Genomic DNA, 19,286 nt, shown 5'->3' with positions numbered 1-19,286 from the left:
TTGAACATGAGCAAGAAGTCCAAAGGCTGCAGGAAATTCTTGATGAGCTCAAGGCCAAGACAGACTCATCGGTAGGAGATCCATCCATGTATGAGAAATTAGAGGTGAAAATCATGGCAGAGCATGAAAGACAGGATGTCCAAGAACTTATAAAAACATTGAAGGACACCCAAGACAAATATGAGGCGGCAATGACCGAGGTTCAACAACTTGAAGAACAGATTCAACTGGGAATCCTTTCAGTGGAAGAACAGGACACTGTAAGAATGGTCCCTGAACATGAACTAGAGAGCATCAGGGCGCAACTTTTCCGAGCGCTGAAAGCCAAAGTTCAAGAGGAACGTAAGGTGGAAGTATTGGAGAAAGAGGTGGAGGAAATGGAGAAGACTCTGATCCACCGTGTTCCCAGGGAAGAGTTAACGGTCAGCCAACTCCTTCATATGCTGAAGGACAAGACTCTGCAAGGGGAACAATCTGTACACGAGCTTCAATCTTCAGGGGGAACGAGTTCGGAGCTCTCAAAAGTCACGGAGATAGCTGAGGTGGCAACACAAATTTTACAAGGATGCCAAAAGTACGTTGAATCACGTCAAGGTGAACAGAAGAATGTGGAAACCGTTACTTCAGTAGAAGGGTTAAATAGCCTGATAACGCAATTACCGATGGAAAGGAAGGTATTGAACTAACAAATGAGGTCCGTCGTGAAGGAATGGCAGATAACCCAGGAAGAGCGGGATGAATATGAATGCATGAAGAAGGCTTTTCAAGAAAGATGTGTAGGGAAGGAACCACCGTCAGCTAACGTCCAGACGGGTGAGGAGGAAGGAGAAGTCTCTCTCGCTGGCCTAACTCAGGACGAACCCGAATATTACCATGACCTGTTGAGTGACACTGAATATTACGAGGATGTGGTCTGCCCAGCTTGTGATGAAAACTCTCAAAGTGCTGAAATCCGGAGGAAGCACTTAAGGTCTAAGGAACATAGAGAGTTGGTGGCGCTACAGCTGGCAGCCGAGAAAGGAGCTCCGAGAGTTTCAAAAAGGCAGAAAAGAAAAAGAAGAAGCAGAAGATAATAACTGTCTAAAATATTAGCACTTCTACCATTCCAGGCGGGACATTACGAAAGGAGCTGAATTAGTTGAAAAACTGGAAAATGTCAAGACAGCCAGTTGGTTGTAAAAGTCCGCACTGCTGGTTCAACAGGACGAAGGTTCAAGCTGTTACGTCAAGAAAAAGGCTATGGAGGAGTCAATACAATAATACAATACAAATCGCTTTATTGGCATGATAAGGTACATCTTATGTTGCCAAAGCATCAAAATACATTTATGGTTGAACACATAAACGCGGTTCCATTCATACAGTGTATAAACAGGTATATCCTTGAGTTTATAAATATATTTTCGCCTTGTTTATATATATTCTTGTCTTAGTTTACTGGTTGTCCCTCTGTTCATGGCAAGCTGTAACATAGTGTGCCGCCAGTGTTACACAGCTTCTCTCCTCCCCCAGTAGGAATGGGAGTTTTTGGTTGTCAGTCAGATTTCTGAATTCAGGGCATATTTGTGAGAATTTTTGATAGAAATTCTCTCTGATGCCCTGATATTTTCCACAGGCTGTGAGGAAGTGCATCTCTGTCTCAACTACTCCCTGACTGCAGTGAGAGCATATCCTGTCTTCTCTTGGCAGCCTGGTCTGCCTGTGTCTGCCTTTTTCGATCGCTAGGCTATGTTCGCTAGGTCTGTACCTTGTCAAGGTTCTTCTCAGTTTGTTATCCTTTACCATGGTCAGGTAATCAGCTATGTTGTATTGTCTGTTTAGGGCCAAGTAGCAATTGAGTTTGCTTTGGGTTTTTGTTGTTTCTGCCCAATATGACAGATATTTTTCCTTTTGCTTAGCGACGATTGTGTTGGGTCGAATTCTTTGTGTTACCCTGTCACTGTCCTGGGGCTGGTTATTGTTAGTATTGTTATTAGTTACTTTATTGAGTCCCAGGACTAGTTGACTGAGGGTATTCTTCTTTATGGTCAGCTCTTGGCATTTCAGGGCGTCGTAGTGATAGCATTGGGGGTTGCTCATTTGTAGGTGATTCCAAAATTTGGTAGCTCTTTTTTGGATAGTGATTATTAATGGGTATTGGCCTAGTTCCGCCCTGCATGCGTTGTTTACTGTTTTCCTTTGAGTCCGGAGGATACTTTTACAGAATTCCGCATGTAGGATCTCAATTGGGTGTTTGTCCCATTTTGCAAAATCTTGTTGTGTTAGTGGTCCCCAGACCTCACTGCCATAGAGTGCAATTGGTTCAATTACTGATTTGAAAATTTTGAGCCAAATGCTAATTGGGATTTCTATTTGGATTGATTTTTTGATGGCATAGAAAGCCCTTCTTGCTTTCTCTTTCAGTTCATTCACAGCCAGTTTGAAGTTTCCCGTAGAACTGATTTTTAAGCCCAAGTATGTGTAGTGAGTGGTTTGTTCAATTTTGGTTGTTCCTACTGTGAAATTTATTGTGGGTCCATGTTGTTTGGATCTTTGCTGGAACACAAGGACTTTGGTTTTTTGGGGATTTATTGTCAGGGCCCAAGTCTGGCAGTACGACTCCAGCAGGTCCAGGTTCTGCTGTAGACCCTCCTTAGTTGGTGACAGCAGAACCAGGTCGTCGGCATAGAGGAGGAATTTAACCTTGGATTCATATAGGGTGAGGCCGGGTGCTGTAGATTGTTCAAGTAGTTTTGCCAATCCATTAATGTAAATATTAAAGAGTGTCGGTGAGATTGGCGAGCCCTGCGTCATCCCCCGCCCCTGTGGGAAGTATTTTGTTTGTTTGTCTCCAATTTTAACTGCACATTTATTGTTTGTATACATTGATTTAATTACATCATATGTTTTACCTCCTACCCCGCTTTCGATAAGTTTCAGGAATAAACCGTCATGCCAGATGGAGTCGAAAGCCTTCTGGAAATCTACAAAGCATGCGTAGATTTTGCTTTTGTTATGGTGAACGTGTTTGTCAATTAGGGTCTGTAGGGTGAAGATATGATCGGATGTTCTATAGTTTGGCAGGAATCCAATTTGGCTTTTACTAGCTAGCCAGGTAATCCGGCTACACCAAAGAAATGTTGTTCGGAACGAGTCAAGATCAGAGACTGAATCTATGAACTGTTTCCACCGAGATTATATTTGTAAATTGTTTTATATGACATTGACTCCACCGAGATTATATCTGTAATTTGTTTTATAGGAAGTTGAAGATATGTATGTTTAACGGGGACTCTGTAAGTAATAAGCTAAAAAGGGAGGATTGTAGTGTATGTACCCGTCTATCTTTAAGGGAACTATTGAATGTAACCGTTCACCTTTAAGGGAACTACTTTAGGTGTGGCACTATTTGTTTGGCTTCTGTATACTGTAATACCGATAGTGACCACACCAGTATATAAGTGTTGTGCCAGGGGTTATTGGGCAGATTCGCCCGGACCTTCGAATAGTAAAGACCTGTTTGTTTGTTACTTCTGAAGTCTGTGTATTTATTAACTGCACAACCCACAGACTTTACACACAAGGACTCCCAGGTCTCGTTGCACTTCCCCTTCTCCCAATCTATTGCCATTCAGATAATAATCTGTCTTCCTGTTTTTGCCACTAAAGTGGATAACCTCGCATTTATCCACATTATACTGCATTTGCCATGCATCTGCCCAATCACCCAAACTGTCCAACATGGTAATATAAACATGGCAGCTACCACCATTTTATTTAGATCAAGGGGAAATTTATGCTTCAGCCCCACACCTTAGCAGAGGTGAATAGCCATTCTGAGTGAGTTTAACTTAAAATATAGTTATTTTTAAGTAGTAGCACAACCAAAATAAAATACCCATTTGTGTCATGTATGGGTCTGTTGTAGACCAATTGATAGAGATTGATTGTTATGATGAGTTAACAACTTCATTATCATTGTATCGTGCGACTACCAGGATCGTGGATCTGGATGGAACCTTGGTCTATTTTCGTCTAGCAATTGCTATGTTCCTATAAGACGTACACAAAAATGTAAATTCACTGGGCTGGATTTTCATTCAGAAGTCGGGAAGGAGGCAGGACTACAACTTTCGGGTTTTAGTCCCGCCTCCATCGAGATGCGGCCAATCCACGCGATTTTCACTTGATTGACCTTGTTGAGCCCGCCCAGCGAGCTCAGCAGGCCAATTAAGGGCCACCCGGCAACAGGAGACGTCACAGACTGAAATTTCATCTGTCAAGACGTGTTGACTGATGAAATGTCAGTGTTTCACAGCTGCTTGAAGCTATCAAACACTGACAGTCTTACTTCTAACCAGAGTCCTTCTACGCAGACTCAGTTAGAAATCTTGCCGGCACTAAAAGCTGCAGGCTGTCACTTTTGACAGATCGCAGCCATTCTGCTTTATGTGCCGGCTGAATGATGGACTCCCGAAGCCTAGAGGAAGGAAGGCTGTAAAGGTAAGTACAGGTAATTTAAACTTCTTTACACACTTTAGACACACCAAACACACTTACCTTTGCACTCATGCACCCATCACTCACCTGAGCACCGACATCTCGACCCCTCCAAGTCCTTCAACCCGACGGCCCGACTCCTCTAACCTGGCGTGGTTTGGAGCTGTCGGGAATCCCACACGACACCCTTCAAAATAGGGATTAGGCTAAAAACTGCCTGTTAACTACCTGTTAACAGGCAGTTAATTGGCACTAATCCCTTCCCGCCTCGGGTCGGCGGGTCCCAGTGCAGGGCGGGTACCTGCCTCCTTTGAAACTTACATGGAGGCGGGTTTTGGGCGGGATGGTGTCGTGACCCCCGAATTCGGGATTTTAGCCCCCCGCACACCTAAAAGCCCGCCTCACGGCACACTGAAAATCAACCCCACTGATTCCACAGTCCCAGCGGGTAACCACGATCAATGAAGTGTGGGTTGGAGGATCATCAGCACCGTGTTGCGTCCCTATCTCGCACTCGTGTTCCCTTCAAGCACAGCTCCTCAGTGGGAGGAAGGAAATTTACCTTTAAGATCCCCAACAAAGGACTCTAAGGTAATTCATTCATTAACAAGAGTAGAGTTAAAAAATAAACTCATCTCTCAAACCGAGTTAAAAGTGGCTACCTTGACTAAAGAGATGAATGATTCTAAAGGTTAATGAGAACAGCAAAGCAATGAACCTCTTTGATTTGTCAGGGGCCAATAATAGCAGCAACTTCAAACCAGGTCACAATATCAAATCCTATGGCCTGCCAGTCTGCCACTCTGTTTATCTCCTTTGCCTTGGTTCAATGAGATTGGTCAGTTCTTCATTGGTCTTCTGGATGTAGCGATCACCCAAGTTACAGCTCTAACCTAACTTTTTCCAGTTTTTTTTCTTTATTCGTTCCTGGGATGTGGGCATCGCCGGCAAGGCCAGCATTTATTGCCCATCCCTAATTGCCCTTGAAAAGGTGACGGTGAGCCGCCTTCTTGAACCGCTGCAGTCTGTGTGGTGAAGATACTCCCACAGTGCTGTTAGGAAGGGAGTTCCAGGATTTTTACCCAGCGACGATGAAGGAAGGGCAATATATTTCCAAGTCAGGATGGTGTGTAACTTGGAGGGGAACTTGCAGGTGATGGTGTTCCCATGTGCCTGCTGCCCTTGTCCTTCTAGATGGTAGAGGTCGTGGGTTTCGGAGGTGCTGTCAAAGAAGCCTTGGCGAGTTGCTGCAGTGCATCTTGTAGATGGTACACACTGCAGCCACGATGCGCCGGTGGTGTAGGGAGTGAATGTTTAAGGTGGTGGATGGGCTGTCAATCAAGGTGCCAATCTGATGAAAGGTCATCGACCTGAAACATTAACTCTGTTTCTCTCTCCACAGATGCTGCCTGACCTGCTGAATATTTCCAGCATTTTCTGTTTTTGTTTCATGTTGGGTGATTGCTTTGCTGAACACCTCCGTTCAGTCCGCAAGCATGTACAGGACTCCTTTCTAACCCAATGTGTAAGAACCCCAACAAGGGAGGATTCGCTACTGGATCTAGTAATGGGGAATGAACCAGAACAGACAAGAGAAGTAAAATTAGGGGAACATCCAGGCAATAGTAACCATAATATAATACACTTGAAGATAATAATTAAGAAGGACATGGGGATGACAAAGACCAGGGAAATAGATTGGAGGAAAGCCGATTTTGAGGGGCTGAGAATAGAACTTGGGAAAATAAAATGGGCAACAATATTGGCAAACAATGACGTAGAACAGCAGTGTGAAACATTTAAAATGGTGTTCAACAGAGTGCAGGAAATATATATTCCACTAAAAAACAAAAACAAGCTAAACACTCTTGAGACACCATGGATGAATAAAAACATAAGGGCAAAATTGAGGGTAAGGAAAGAGGCATACGCTAAGTGCATCGACAGCATGGGGAAAGCATGACAAGGGAAAATATAAAGAGATTAGGAGAGAAGTCAAAAAAGCAATTAGGAAGGCAAAGAGAAACTATAAAATTAAATTATCAACGAACATAAAACAAAATAGTAAAATATTCTACAGGCACATAAATAAAAAAAGGAAAGCTGGGATGGGAATAGGGCCACTAAGGGAAGGTCAGGATAAAATCACAGGCAGCAATAGCAAAATGGCAGAAATATTAAATAATTACTTTGCTTTAGTATTTACCAGGGAAACAGATCAGGTGGACATGACATCGGAAGATGAGATTAAAAATGATATAATCGCATTTAAAATAAAAAGAGGAAATATTGTAGGAATGTCTAGTTCCTATCCAAAAGACTGAGGTCCACTCAGGTGATCAAACAAACGAGCTTTAATGAAAACTAACAGAGTTTAACGGATAATTACAGGAGAACATCGAATATAGGTCTAGTCAGTTCGGAGGCTCCACGAGGACTGCTTGGGCGGTCATGACGTCATCACATTTTTCCCGCCGGTGGGGATCACATGATGAACGGCGTGACGTCATCGTGTTTACCCGCGCTATTAAAGTGATCACGCTCTGTACATGTAAACAGTGAAAACAAAGATACAGACTCAGGCTGGAGCTAACATATTATTAAAGGGAATTATATACAATTGATCGGAGTCCCTTAGTGGCTCCGCCACATGCGCCCCCCCAGAATTGTCTTTAATAGCAAAAGTAAAATGGCGAGGAGGCCTGACAAGCCTGTCAGATCGACTTCTGTAGCCTTGAAGTGGAAGCTGATGGACGGCGGGCGAGCTGGCGGGCGGTTGCGTTTGATCTGGCACGGCGACTGTGGGCGATCGGCCACGTTTTGGCGGTTGTGCGATCTCGACTGGGCGGTCAAGGTCCAAGTGAGCCGGCATCAACCGGTCAACCGAAATGTGGTACGGTTTACCTCCGATATCGCCCGAAAAAGTTTTGTCTCCCGTCTCTATCACGCGGAAAGGACCAGTGTAAGGGAGTTTGAGCGGATCCCGATGAGCGTCGTAGCGGATAAACACATAGTTGGCGTTTTTCAGCTCAGGTGGGACATGGGAGCTCTGCAAGCCGTGATGTGGCATAGGCACTGGAGCGAAACTTCTGGCCGCCTCCTGGTGGCTGATGAGCTGCTGGGATGCGGACCATGGCTCTGTTGGAGTCGGAAGGAAATCCCCTGGTATGCGTAGCGGCTGGCCATATACGAGCTCCGCCGAGGACGATTGAAGATCTTCTTTAGGCGCTGTACGAAGACCCAAAAGGACCCATGGAAGCCTGTCCACCCAGCCCGTGCCTTGAAGGCTGGCTCGCAGTGTGGCTTTGAGCGACCTGTGGAATCGTTCGCACAGGCCATTCACCTGTGGATGGTAGGCAGTGGTGCGATGTAGCTTGACGCCGAGCCTGTAGTGTCCGTGTGTTGATAAAGACACTGAAGACAGGAGTTGGTTCATAGGTATTTACTAAGCAAAGTCTGGGGGGGGGGTTTCTAAAGGATATACACAATACACAGGCTTATATAGCCCAAGTGGCAATTACCGGCATTACGCACACCTGGGGCTCTTAAAGGCACATACACCACAATTCCTCCCCTTTTAGCTAACCAGTACATCATATTTTAAGTAATTATTAATTACATGTTATATGCAAAATAATATACATTGCTGTAATTAATTAATTATAAGTTAGTCTCTCAGGAGGCTTCCTGACTCGGTCCGGATAATGCCTCGGGGGTGTAGTAGTTTCTGGTGGTGTAGTAGGTTCTTCTGGCAAGGCTGATTCGGCTTAAATGCCAGTGTCGGGTTCATCGGGTTCCAGTATCACCGGATCGGAGGTAGATAATGGGTATCTCTACTTCATCGTTAGATGTATAGAGTGGTGGTGTAGGTTGTCCCTTTTCGGATGACTTTATGATTTGGTCAGCATGGCGCCTTATTATGCTTTCTCCGATGTCCACGGTATACATCAGTGGTCCCAGTCGTGTGCAGATAGTTCCAGGCTGCCATTTCTCGGTACGGTAGTCCCGGGCCAAAACTTGTTGACCTATCTGGAAGGTTCTAGTTGGCCTTTCATTCATGCCTTGAAACTGCCGGTTCTCCACGCCCCTTCGGATGTTGGGCTTGACCAAATCCAGCCGGCATCTTAGGTTTCTATTGAAGAACATCATGGCGGGAGTTTGGTTGGTAACCATATGTGTTGCATTCCTGTATGCGAATAAGAAGTTATCCACCTTGTGCTGAAGTTTTATGTCTTCATTACCCATGGCCTTTATGGCCTTCTTGAAGGTCTGGACAAACCTTTCAGCCAATCCATTGGTGGCGGGATGGTATGGGGCGGACGTGTAGTGCTTAACCCCATTGTTTTTTAAGAACTTTCTGAATTCTTCGGACACAAATTGCGGTCCATTATCAGAACAGATCTGTTCTAGTAGCCCATTCCTGGCAAATATGGTCCTTAATACTGTGATGGTTTTTTCTGTGGTGGTGGAGGACATCTTTATTACCTCCGGCCACTTGGAGTGTGCATCAACCGCGATTAAGAACATTGAGTCCATAAATGGACCAGCAAAGTCGATGTGTACCCTTTGCCAGGGAGATGAGGGCCACTCCCATGGATGTAGAGGGGCTTGTGGTGGAGCATTTTGGACCTTCTGGCATCCTAGGCAGCTCTTGGTCAATTCTTCGATGTCTCCATCGATACCTGGCCACCATACAAATGCCCTGGCTAGGTTCTTCATTTTCACTCCATCAGGTGCCCCTCGTGAAGCTCCTTTAGCACTTTATCCTGGAGTTTGGGTGGAATCACCACTCTGGATCCACACATTAAGGTTCCTCGGCACACTGACAGCTGTTCTCTTCTTTGCGAGAATGCTGGCAACAGTGGTTCGCCATGTGCTGGCCATCCCTTCACTGTTAAATCGTAGACCCGTGAAAGAGTCGGGTCATTTCTCGTTTCCCTTTCAATGGCAGAATTTGTTACTGGTAGACATTCCACTGTGGTAGAGTGGAACATCTCCATTGGGTCTACTGTAGGTGCCTCTTCTACCGTTGGCAACGGTAGGCACGATAAACCATCAGCATTCCCATGCTGTTTTGATCCTTTGTATTCTATGTTGTATTGGTGTGCCCCTAGAAAAAGGGACCACCGCTGTAGCCTTTGTGCTGTCATAATGGGAACACCCTTTTTAGGATTGAATATGGAGATGAGGGGTTGATGGTCAGTCAACAAGGTAAATTTTTGTCCGTGTAGGTAATGGTTGAATTTCTTTACTCCCCATACCAGGCTGAGTGCTTCCCTGTCGATTTGGGCATAGTTACGCTCAGCTGAGTTCAATGAGCGTGATGCAAAAGCTATCGGCCGTTCCGAGCCATCAGGGAATTTATGCGATAATACTGCTCCTATGCCGTAAGGGGATGCATCGCACGCCAGTCTGATTGGCAGTGATGGGTTGTAATGAACCAAAACTTCTTTGGATGTGATTAAGTCTTTGCATTTATGGAAGGCATTTTTGCAGTCTTCGTTCCATTTCCAAATTACTCCTGTTTGTAGCAGTTCATTAAGAGGGTGTAGAAGAGTTGATAAGTTCGGTAAAAATTTATGATAGTAATTTATTAATCCCAGGAACGACCTTAATTGTGAAACATTTTCAGTTGCTGGGGCTTTTATGACCGCCTCAATTTTTTCAGGTGACTTATGCAACCCTTCCTTATTTATTATGTGGCCACAATATGATATTTGATTTCAGAAAAATTCGCACTTGGGGCGATTTGCTCGTAGGCCCCGTTCTCTCAGCCTAGTGAGCACCTGCTCTAAATTAGCAAGGTGCTCGTTGTCGTTTTCTCCTGTTACAAGGATGTCGTCTAGGTAGCATTGAGTCCCCGGAATCCCTTGGAGGACTTGCTCCATAGCTCTTTGCCAGATAGCTGGAGTGGATGCTACTCCGAAAACTAGTCGATTGTACTGGTACAGACCTTTGTGTGTATTTATCGTGAGATATTTTTTAGAGGCCTCTTCAACCTCCATCTGTAGGTATGCCTGTGCCAAGTCAATTTTGATGAAACGTTTCCCTCCGGATAGTGAGGCGAAAATATCTTCTATCCTCGGAAGAGGATACTGTACCGTGTGAAGGACCGGGTTTACAGTCACCTTGAAGTCTCCACAGATGCGAATTTTTCTCTGTTCTTCAGATCCATCACCCTGCAATGCTTTCTTCATTGCTGGGACGATGGGTGTTGCCCACTCGCTCCAACCTATTTTAGATAATACGCCTGCCTTTTCCAAATTCTCCAGCTCTGCCTCGACTGCTGGACGAATTGCGTATGGCCTTAAAAAACTTGGGAATTGCTGCATCTTCCACTTTTATTGAGGCGGTGATGCCTTTCAAGGTTCCTAGTTTCTCTTGAAACACTTCCTTGGCGTTGGCCAAGATGTCTTTTAATCGTTCAGGTATGACGTCATCATCATTTTTTTCCTTACTGGTCACCGTCAGTGCCTGAATGGAGTGCCAGTCTAAACGTATTTTTCTGATCCATTCACGTCCCAACAGCGGTGGACCACCATCTTGTAGAACGTATAAATACAACTTCTGTATTTCCTTGCCGTTGTATACAATGGGCACCCTTATTTTTCCTTTGGGGTATACTTTCTGCCCCGTATATGTTTTCAAAATAATGGATGTGTCTTTTAAAGGTATATGCGGAAATAGCCGCTCGTAATCCCGTCGATTTATGACGGTCAGAGCTGATCCTGTATCTAGCTCCATTTTAACTGGGGACCCTGCTATTGTGAGGGTAACCCAAATGGTCTGGTAATCTTCTTTGGCAATTACATTATGTAATTTGAGAGAGATTAGTCTCTTGTTCCTGGAGTCGCTATCGCTCTTCTGGTCTTCGGAGCTACTGTCCGTCATCATTTGTACCTTTCTGTGCTTTTCCTTATTGATTCTTTTCCCGTTAGTGGATTTTTTATTTTCAGATCGGCACACACGTGGAATGTGTCCCATCTTTCCGCATCGCCTGCATGCTTTTCCCTTGAACCAGCAGTCCCTCTGGTCATGGGTGGATCTGCCGCAGCGATAACATCTCTCGAAACCCCGTGTCATTTCATGGGTGCCAAAGTCCTGTGGCCTTTGCTGTATCTTTGCAGCTCCTATTGCACTGAAAGCCTTGTCCAGTGTTAAATCTTTCTCAGAAGATACCTTTTTTTGTGTTTCTACACTTAGGGGATTGCAGATGAATTTGTCTCGCAGAGAATCTGCCAGTCCTGCCTCGAATTGGCAGTGTAGGGTATCAACAATCTCCTCAAAATTCTTGTCCATCGGTTTGGCTGGAGTGATTAAGTTTCGTAACAGCTTGTATGTCTTTGCGCCCATTAGATCCAGAAGCACTGAAGCATTTTTTTCATCTTCTATTCCATTTGCGGTGCAATATACCTCCACTCTTTCCACATATGTGGTCCAATCCTTTATCTCGTTATCAAAAACATCAATTTTGCCAAAATTAGGCTCTCTTTCGCTATCAAAAGCATCAATATTGCCAGACTTAGGCATTTCAGAAAAGATATGGCGCTTCCCGCGTTTTTTTTTCTTTTCTGTAGCAAAGATATGGCGCTTCCTGCGCTTTCCCGCCGCTGCTGCCGATAACAACGCTGTTTACTGCGGTTTCCGTTCTCTTTATTTTTTTATTTAATTTACTGTTGGAGACTCGTTCCCGCCGGAGGTCTGAACGCTGACCTGCTTGCCGTGCCGGCCATCTCCCGAGTGCTCCCCCCCAGTCCGTTATTGCTTGCCTCCGATTTCGCTGCCTGTCTCAGCTGTAGAGCCCGCCGCTGGAGCCCCAGCCTGACGCCCAGGAAGGATTAGCGCAGTACCTGCCACCAGCTTGGCCAGCTGGTGAAACCACAGCTTTTCTCACTTCCTTGAGTCTTCTGGACGCCGGAGGAATCGATGTCCTTGAGGTGCTGCCGAATTGCAGGTAAGTCCGTTTCCACTTCGTCGCCACTGTAGTGTCCATGTGTTGATAAAGACACTGAAGACAGGAGTTGGTTCATAGGTATTTGCGAAGCAAAGTCGGCGGGGGGGTTTCTAAAGGATATACACAATACACAGGCTTATATAGCCCAAGTGGCAATTACCGGCATTACGCACACCTGGGGCTCTTAAAGGCACATACACCACAGAGCCCCTGAGCCACAGCGTTCCAGAGCTCAGAAGAAAACTGCGGCCCACGATCAGACGAGATGTCCGCCGGTACCCCGAAACGGGCGACCCAAGAGGAGATGAATGCCCTGGCGACGTCTGCGGAAGTGGTGGATGACAAAGGAACTGCCTCCGGCCATCGAGTGGTGCGGTCCACCATTGTAAGAAGATGAGTAAACCCGTGCGAAGGCGTAAGTGGCCCCACCAGGTCCACATGCACATGATCAAACCTACGTTCCAGAACAGCGAAAGTGGCCAATGGAGCCTTGACGTGACGCTGCACCTTGGCCTTTTGGCAGACCACGCAGGTGCCCAGTCGCGAACATCCATGTGCATGCCCCGCCACACAAATTTGGACGACATCAGCCGTTGCGAGGCCTTCATGCCAGGGTGCGACAACCCGTGTATGGCGTCAAAAACTTTTTGGCGCCAGGTGACCGGCACGATAGGGCGAGGATCTCCTACGGAGAGGTCGCAGAGTAGCGTAGTGCCCGTGGCATGGAATTTGATGTTGGCCGCTTGGAGGCTAGAGGGGTTGGTTCTGTAAGATTGGACTTCCGGATCCGAGGCTTGATCCGCAGCCATGAGGGCATAGTCGATGCCGAGCTGGACTGCATGAACGGTCGCACGGGAGAGGCAATCCGCCACCAGGTTGTCTTTACCGGACACATGCTGAATGTCAGTGGTGAATTCTGAGATAAACGTCAACTGACGTTGTTGCCGAGCTGACCACGGTTCGGCGGTCTTGGCCATAGCGAACGTTAGTGGCTTATGGTCCACAAAAGCTGTGAATAGACGTCCCTCTAGCAAGAACCGGAAAAGGCGGATGGCCAGAAAAAGGGCCAGCAACTCCCGGTCGAACGTGCTGTACTTCCGTTCGTTTCACCGTAGTTGACAGCTGAAAAACACCAGCGGTTGCCACGTCCCGTGCACCCACTGTTCCTACACTGCGCCGATGGCATAGTCTGAAGCGTCGGTTGTAATGGCAATGGTGGCACCTGGCAGCGGGTGCGCCAGCATGGTTGCGTTGGCTAAGGCACCTTTTGTGTCAACGAATGCCCGGTCCATGTCGACCGTCCAGCTAATCGGATCCTTGCCGGACTTGCCCTTGAGGGCCTCGTACAGGGACTACATGAGCAGAGCTGCATTAGGGACGAACCGGTGATAAAAATTTACCATCCCGAGGAACTCCTGCAGGGCCATGATGGTCTGCGGGCGTGGGAACGGAGTAACTGCCTCCACCTTCGTTTGCCGGGGAATTGCGCCGTCCGATGTGATGCGATGGCCTAAGAAATCAATCTGCTGCAGGCCGAACTGGCACTTGGCCGGGTTGATGATCAAGCCGTGTTGACTGAGGTGGCTAAAGAGGGTGCGCAAATGGCAGATGTGCTCCTCTTTATTAGGGCTGGCGATGAGGATGTCGTCGAGGTAGACGAATAGAAACTTGAGGTCCCGAAGCACGGAGTCCATCAAGCGCTGGAAAGCCTGTGCAGCGTTCTTCAATCCAAACGGCAGCCACAGAAATTGAAACAGGCCGAATGGGGTGATGACTGCAGTTTTTGGGACGTCTTGCGGGTGTACGGGGACGTGGTGGTAACCACGGACAAGGTCGACTTTTGAAAAAATGGTATTTCCCGCCAAATGGGCAGAGAAATCCTGAATATGAGGGATCGAGTACCGATCAGGAGTAGTGGCGTCGTTCAGGCGTCAGTAGTCGCTGCAAGGCCGCCATCCACCGCCAGGTTTCGGAACAATGTGGAGAGGCGAAGACCAGGGACTATTCGACCGGCGAATAATCCCTAGCCGCTCCATCGTGTCGAACTCCGATTTCGCAGCCGCGAGCTTGCCAGGTGCGAGGCGCCGGGCTCGTGCGTAGACCGGGGAGCCAGTAGTGGTGATGTGATGTTCGACACCATGTTTCGTGGCCGTGGAAGAGAAAGTGGGTCTGGTCAGGTCTGGGAAATCTCCGAGGAGGCGAGTGAAGTCATCCGGAGGTGGGAACGCACAGGAGACAATGCACGACACGGCGTTACCGCGGTGGCACGGGATGGAGTGAAAAGTAGCCGCATTGATCAATCGGCGGTGCCGTACATCCACCAGGAGGCCGTTGGCGCACAAAAAATCCGCCCCAAGGATGGCTTGAGAGACTTCGGCCGTGATGAAATCCCAGTAAAACCGCTGGCCGCCGAAGCACACCTGGACCCGCCGTCTTCCGAAGGTCCGAATGGCCCTGCCATTAGCCGCCTCGAGGGAGGGGCCGTGCCCCCCGGCTTGTAGATCAAGATTTGACGCGGGTAGGATGCTACACTGCGCCCCGGTGTCGCAGAGGAAACGTCGACCAGATAGGGAGTTGGTGATGAAGAGTTTTCCCGAATTACCGATTGCCATCGCAGCCGCGGGGCGCTCGTTATAACCGGTCCTCTTTCGACAGGGTTGCTGCTGGGTTTTTTTGAGCAAAAAGCTGCAGGGAGGGCGGCAGCATCTTGCTTTCGCGCCAAAACGGGCGTGGTAGAAGCACAACCCCGCAGGTTGAGGGGCTGGAGCAGCGTCTGTGGGGGATGGGCGCCTCATGGCAGCGCAGTACTGCTGTGTCACCGTGAAGATCTTGTCCGCTTCGGCAGCCAGCTCTGTGTAGTCTGTGACTTCCAACCTGGCTAGGGCAGCCTGAACTTGCTCCGGTAGCTGGCTGAGGAATAGCTCCCTGAAGAGGAAGCATTCCGGTTCGGAGCCCAGGAGCGTGAGCACTTGGCTCATGAGCTCGGACAGCTTGGAGTCCCCGAGGCCGGGCATAGCGAGCAGCCGGCGGGCGCGCTCCGACTTCGTGAGCCCGAAGACCTGTAACAACCGCGCCTTTATTGTTTCATACTTGCGATCTTCTAGTGGATTACCAAGCAGGCTGATGATCTGCGAGGCTGTGGCGCTGTCGAGGGCGGAGACCACGTAATAGTAACGAGTCTGATCCGCAATGATGTTCCTGATTTTGAACTGGGCTTCAGCCTGGATGAACCACGCGGCTGGCTGTTGCTCCCAGAACTGTGGTAGCTTCAAAGCAACGGCGTTCGATTCCATGTTCAGTAACTTCTGCGAAAACCGTTCGCAAAAGTCGGAGCCACCAATGTAGGAATGTCTAGTTCCTATCCAAAAGACTGAGGTCCACTCAGGCGATCAAACAAACGAGCTTTAATGAAAACTAACAGAGTTTAACGGATAATTACAGGAGAACATCGAACATAGGTCTAGTCAGTTCGGAGGCTCCACGAGGACTGCTTGGGCGGTCCCGTGGCTGACGTCATGACGTCATCGCATTTTTCCCGCCGGTGGGGGATCACGTGAAAAACGGTGTGACGTCATCGCGTTTACCCGCGCTATTAAAGTGATCGTGCTCTGTACATGTAAGCAGTGAAAACAAAGATACAGACTCAGGCTGTAGCTAACATATTATTAAAGGGAATTATATACAATTGATCGGAGTCCCTTAGTGGCTCTGCCACAATATATTAAATAAACTAATGAAACTCAAAGAGGAGAAAATCCCAGGTCCGGACGGATTACATCTGCGCATTTTAAAAGAATCTAGGGAAGAGATAGCAGAAGCACAATGACATATATTTAATAACTCATTAGTAAAAGGTGTAGTGCCAGAGGACTGGTGGATAGCTAATGTAATACCTATATTTAAGAAGGGAGATAGAACATGTCCAGGGAACTATATTCCAATTAGCTTAACATTGATGGTAGGAAAAATAATGGAATCCCTACAAAAGGAAAAAATAGAAGAACATCTAGAAACTAAAAATATAATAATGAATAGCCAGCATGGATTTCAAAAGGGAAAGTCTTGCTTGACCAGCCTCATTGAATTCTTTGAAAAGGTAACAGAGAGACTAGACAAGAGTAATGTCGTAGATGGTAATTTATCTAGATTTCCAAAAGGCCTTCGATAATGTACCACATAATAGACTAATGAATAAGGTTAGAGAATGCGGAGTCAGGAGAAAAGTAGCAAAACGGATAGCTAGCTGACTTCAAGACAGAAAGTAGAACGTAGTGGTAAAGGGTAACTATTCAGAGTGGAAAGTCATCGCTGTGCGCAGCGCCCCGCTCGCGCCCCGGCCGCAAACTTCGCTTGCGCCCCCTGACCTACCACCGGACGCTATGTCCGACAGGGTCAGGGTGTCATGTTTGCGGCTGCGGCGGCGCAAATTAAAGGGCAGGTGCCGGGCAGCCATTTTTGTTGGGCCGCCTGCCAGCATCTGCCCCCTCTCGCCTCCTCTTGCGGGGTGCCGGCCGTGATCGGTCAGCCCGGCACTCCTCTTAAGTACCGGTCTCTTTTGCCGGCACCCCGCTCCCCGGTGGGCCAGCAGGGCCCCGGTGCTCGCTGCGCTAGGCCCCTCGCATATAATCGGGGAGGGAGGCCTGCAATACCGCGGCAGTACGTGCCGGCATGCGTGGCGCTGTCGCACGCAGTGCTGCGATATTGAATGGTGGGGGGGCGCTTCCGGTAGCGCCCCGCCTCCTGCTTGGGGCGCTACCATTCAATTTCCAGCATGGGAAAGCTAACTTTTTCGGGGCGCTAAAAGTAGCGCCCTAGCGAAGTTAGCACCATAAAGGGGGCACGACCCAATTTTTCCTCCTACATTACAACAGTGACTACACTTCAAAAAAGTACCTCATTGGCTGTGAAGCACTTTGAGACGTCCGGTGGTCATGAAAGGCGCTATATAAATGCAATTCTTTCTTTCTTCTTTCAAGACATTAAACCAAGGCCCTGTCTGCCTACTTGTTGCGGTGAACATTGAATATTAAAGATCCTATGCCACTATTCAAAGAACACCATGGACTTTTTCCCGTGTCCTGGTCAACCTTTCTTACCTCAACAACCATCACCAAAAATAGATCAACTCATCATTCATCCCATGACTGTTTACGGGATCTTGCTGCATTCAAAATGGCTGCCACATTTGCCTGCATAAGAACTTGCTGCAGGTGAAGAGCTTTGGTATGTTTCTGAGCGAGGTGATAAAGTGTTACATAAATCCAAGTCTTTTTCCCCTTTTTATGAATACTTCTTGCTTACAACTATACCTCCATGAAACTTGCATTGCATTTAATATTCAAGTTTACGAAAATGGCCTCTATGATTGAAGTCCTCCAGACAAGAACATGTTACCCTGCATTTCTGAGATTTCTGAATGAACACATTCTTTGCCTGGGCAACTTCAATTGTTGGGTTTCTATGTAACATGAAAAATTTATAGAGAGATGTTGTACACTGTCTACTCATCAGTAAAGTGCTATTACCTCATTCAATTCACCATCTGGCAACACGGGCCACATGTAGGTTAGTTTGTTCCACAGTGGATTCTCCAATTTCGAATGCTTCCATTGACCAGGCTTTGCAGTTCCTTCATGCTTGATGGCCCATCTAATGAAGCAATAATGTTGTTTGTTGAACGCAAAATCAAGGCAGAATTTTTTTTCAAAATATGGAAACACTAAGATTTATCAGCATAAATAGTTTAACACTACAACATGAAACTCTCTCCTGGCTATGTAAACAGATCTCGGATCTGAAACTGAAAAAGGACTTGTTTGGTACTGAAAACTGAGAGAGAGCTAAAAATGGGAGCTTGCTGCTGTTAAATTGCTCGACCGTTTACAAAATTATTTCATTTGGTTTCATTTTTTTAAATTAGATTTTTCTGTGAATAGAAGGGATGGACTTACCCACTCCTTTCTCGTCCCAATCAGGCCGGCTGCAATTTTACATTCCAGGCAGCAAGGACAGCCCACCCCAAGCCGGCGGGGTCCTCTTTAAATATGCAGATTGGGCTTTGATGATGTCATCAGGGGTTGGTCTGCTAACTTAACTGGATCTAATTTGCATAATGCTGGTGAGCTGCGAGTGTGGAAATAGCGCTCACAGGTAGCTCATCGGTTCTGATGGGGAGGGAAGTTTGTCTAATCCCCGCGGGTCAATAGTCAGTTAAATGTGGGGGGAGGGTGGGAGAGATGCAAATACGAGGGCTGAGGGAGCGTGGCCGGATGCAGATAAGGCAATACAATAAGCAAAAATAATGCTAAGTTGCCAACCGATACTGAATAGTGCGATCCGCCTTTAAGAAATCAAATCCTGCAGGACAGGCCAGTGTATGGGTGCAAAAGTCATTGAATCCAGCATGAGACTCGTTTACAAAGGAATCAGAGGTTTGATGAGATTCGTGCTAGTCAGTAGTGCAGCCTCCATATAAAAAAAAATTTCCTTCGCCGTGAAATGCAGCGGGCTAGAATCGAGCGTGCTGACCTGTGCGCCTGATTATACGACCCGTGCTTCCCCAATGAGCAAGATGGAACCTCACAAAATGTCCCCGTGCATCTTTTTTGTTTGAGAATACTCTTGTTGCGGAATAAGTAAAATGGAAGTGACAAACTAATCACTCGTTGAAGTTCAGTTGACAAGCCTGCCCACTGCACAACACAAAGCTCATTTCAGCTGTGGGCAGTTACTTTACCTGGGAGTCATCAGGGAAGGTTCACCACATGGTGGCAATGTTGCACTATTTTAAGCATCTCCTCCGTCACTTCGCCCTTTCCCCACACCCTTCTCTTTTTATAATTTGTTCTTTATT

General features: G+C 47.1%; 1 protein-coding gene across 1 annotated transcript in view; it reads right to left on the bottom strand.

Annotated features, from left to right (window-relative positions):
* Positions 1-19,286, bottom strand: part of LOC147107159 (doublecortin domain-containing protein 1-like) — a 731,408-nt gene that overhangs the window by 247,758 nt on the left and 464,364 nt on the right. The window contains exon 19 of the mRNA XM_086008298.1: positions 17,959-18,082. Coding sequence (XP_085864424.1) covers positions 17,959-18,082 — 124 coding nt within the window. The remainder of the gene's footprint in view (positions 1-17,958; positions 18,083-19,286) is intronic.

The sequence above is a fragment of the Somniosus microcephalus genome, chromosome 15 (assembly GCF_052327205.1).
Source record: "Somniosus microcephalus isolate GS21.2 chromosome 15, FLI_Smic_1.0, whole genome shotgun sequence".
Classification (NCBI taxonomy): domain Eukaryota; kingdom Metazoa; phylum Chordata; class Chondrichthyes; order Squaliformes; family Somniosidae; genus Somniosus; species Somniosus microcephalus.
This window is presented reverse-complemented; position numbering and strand designations above follow the sequence as displayed.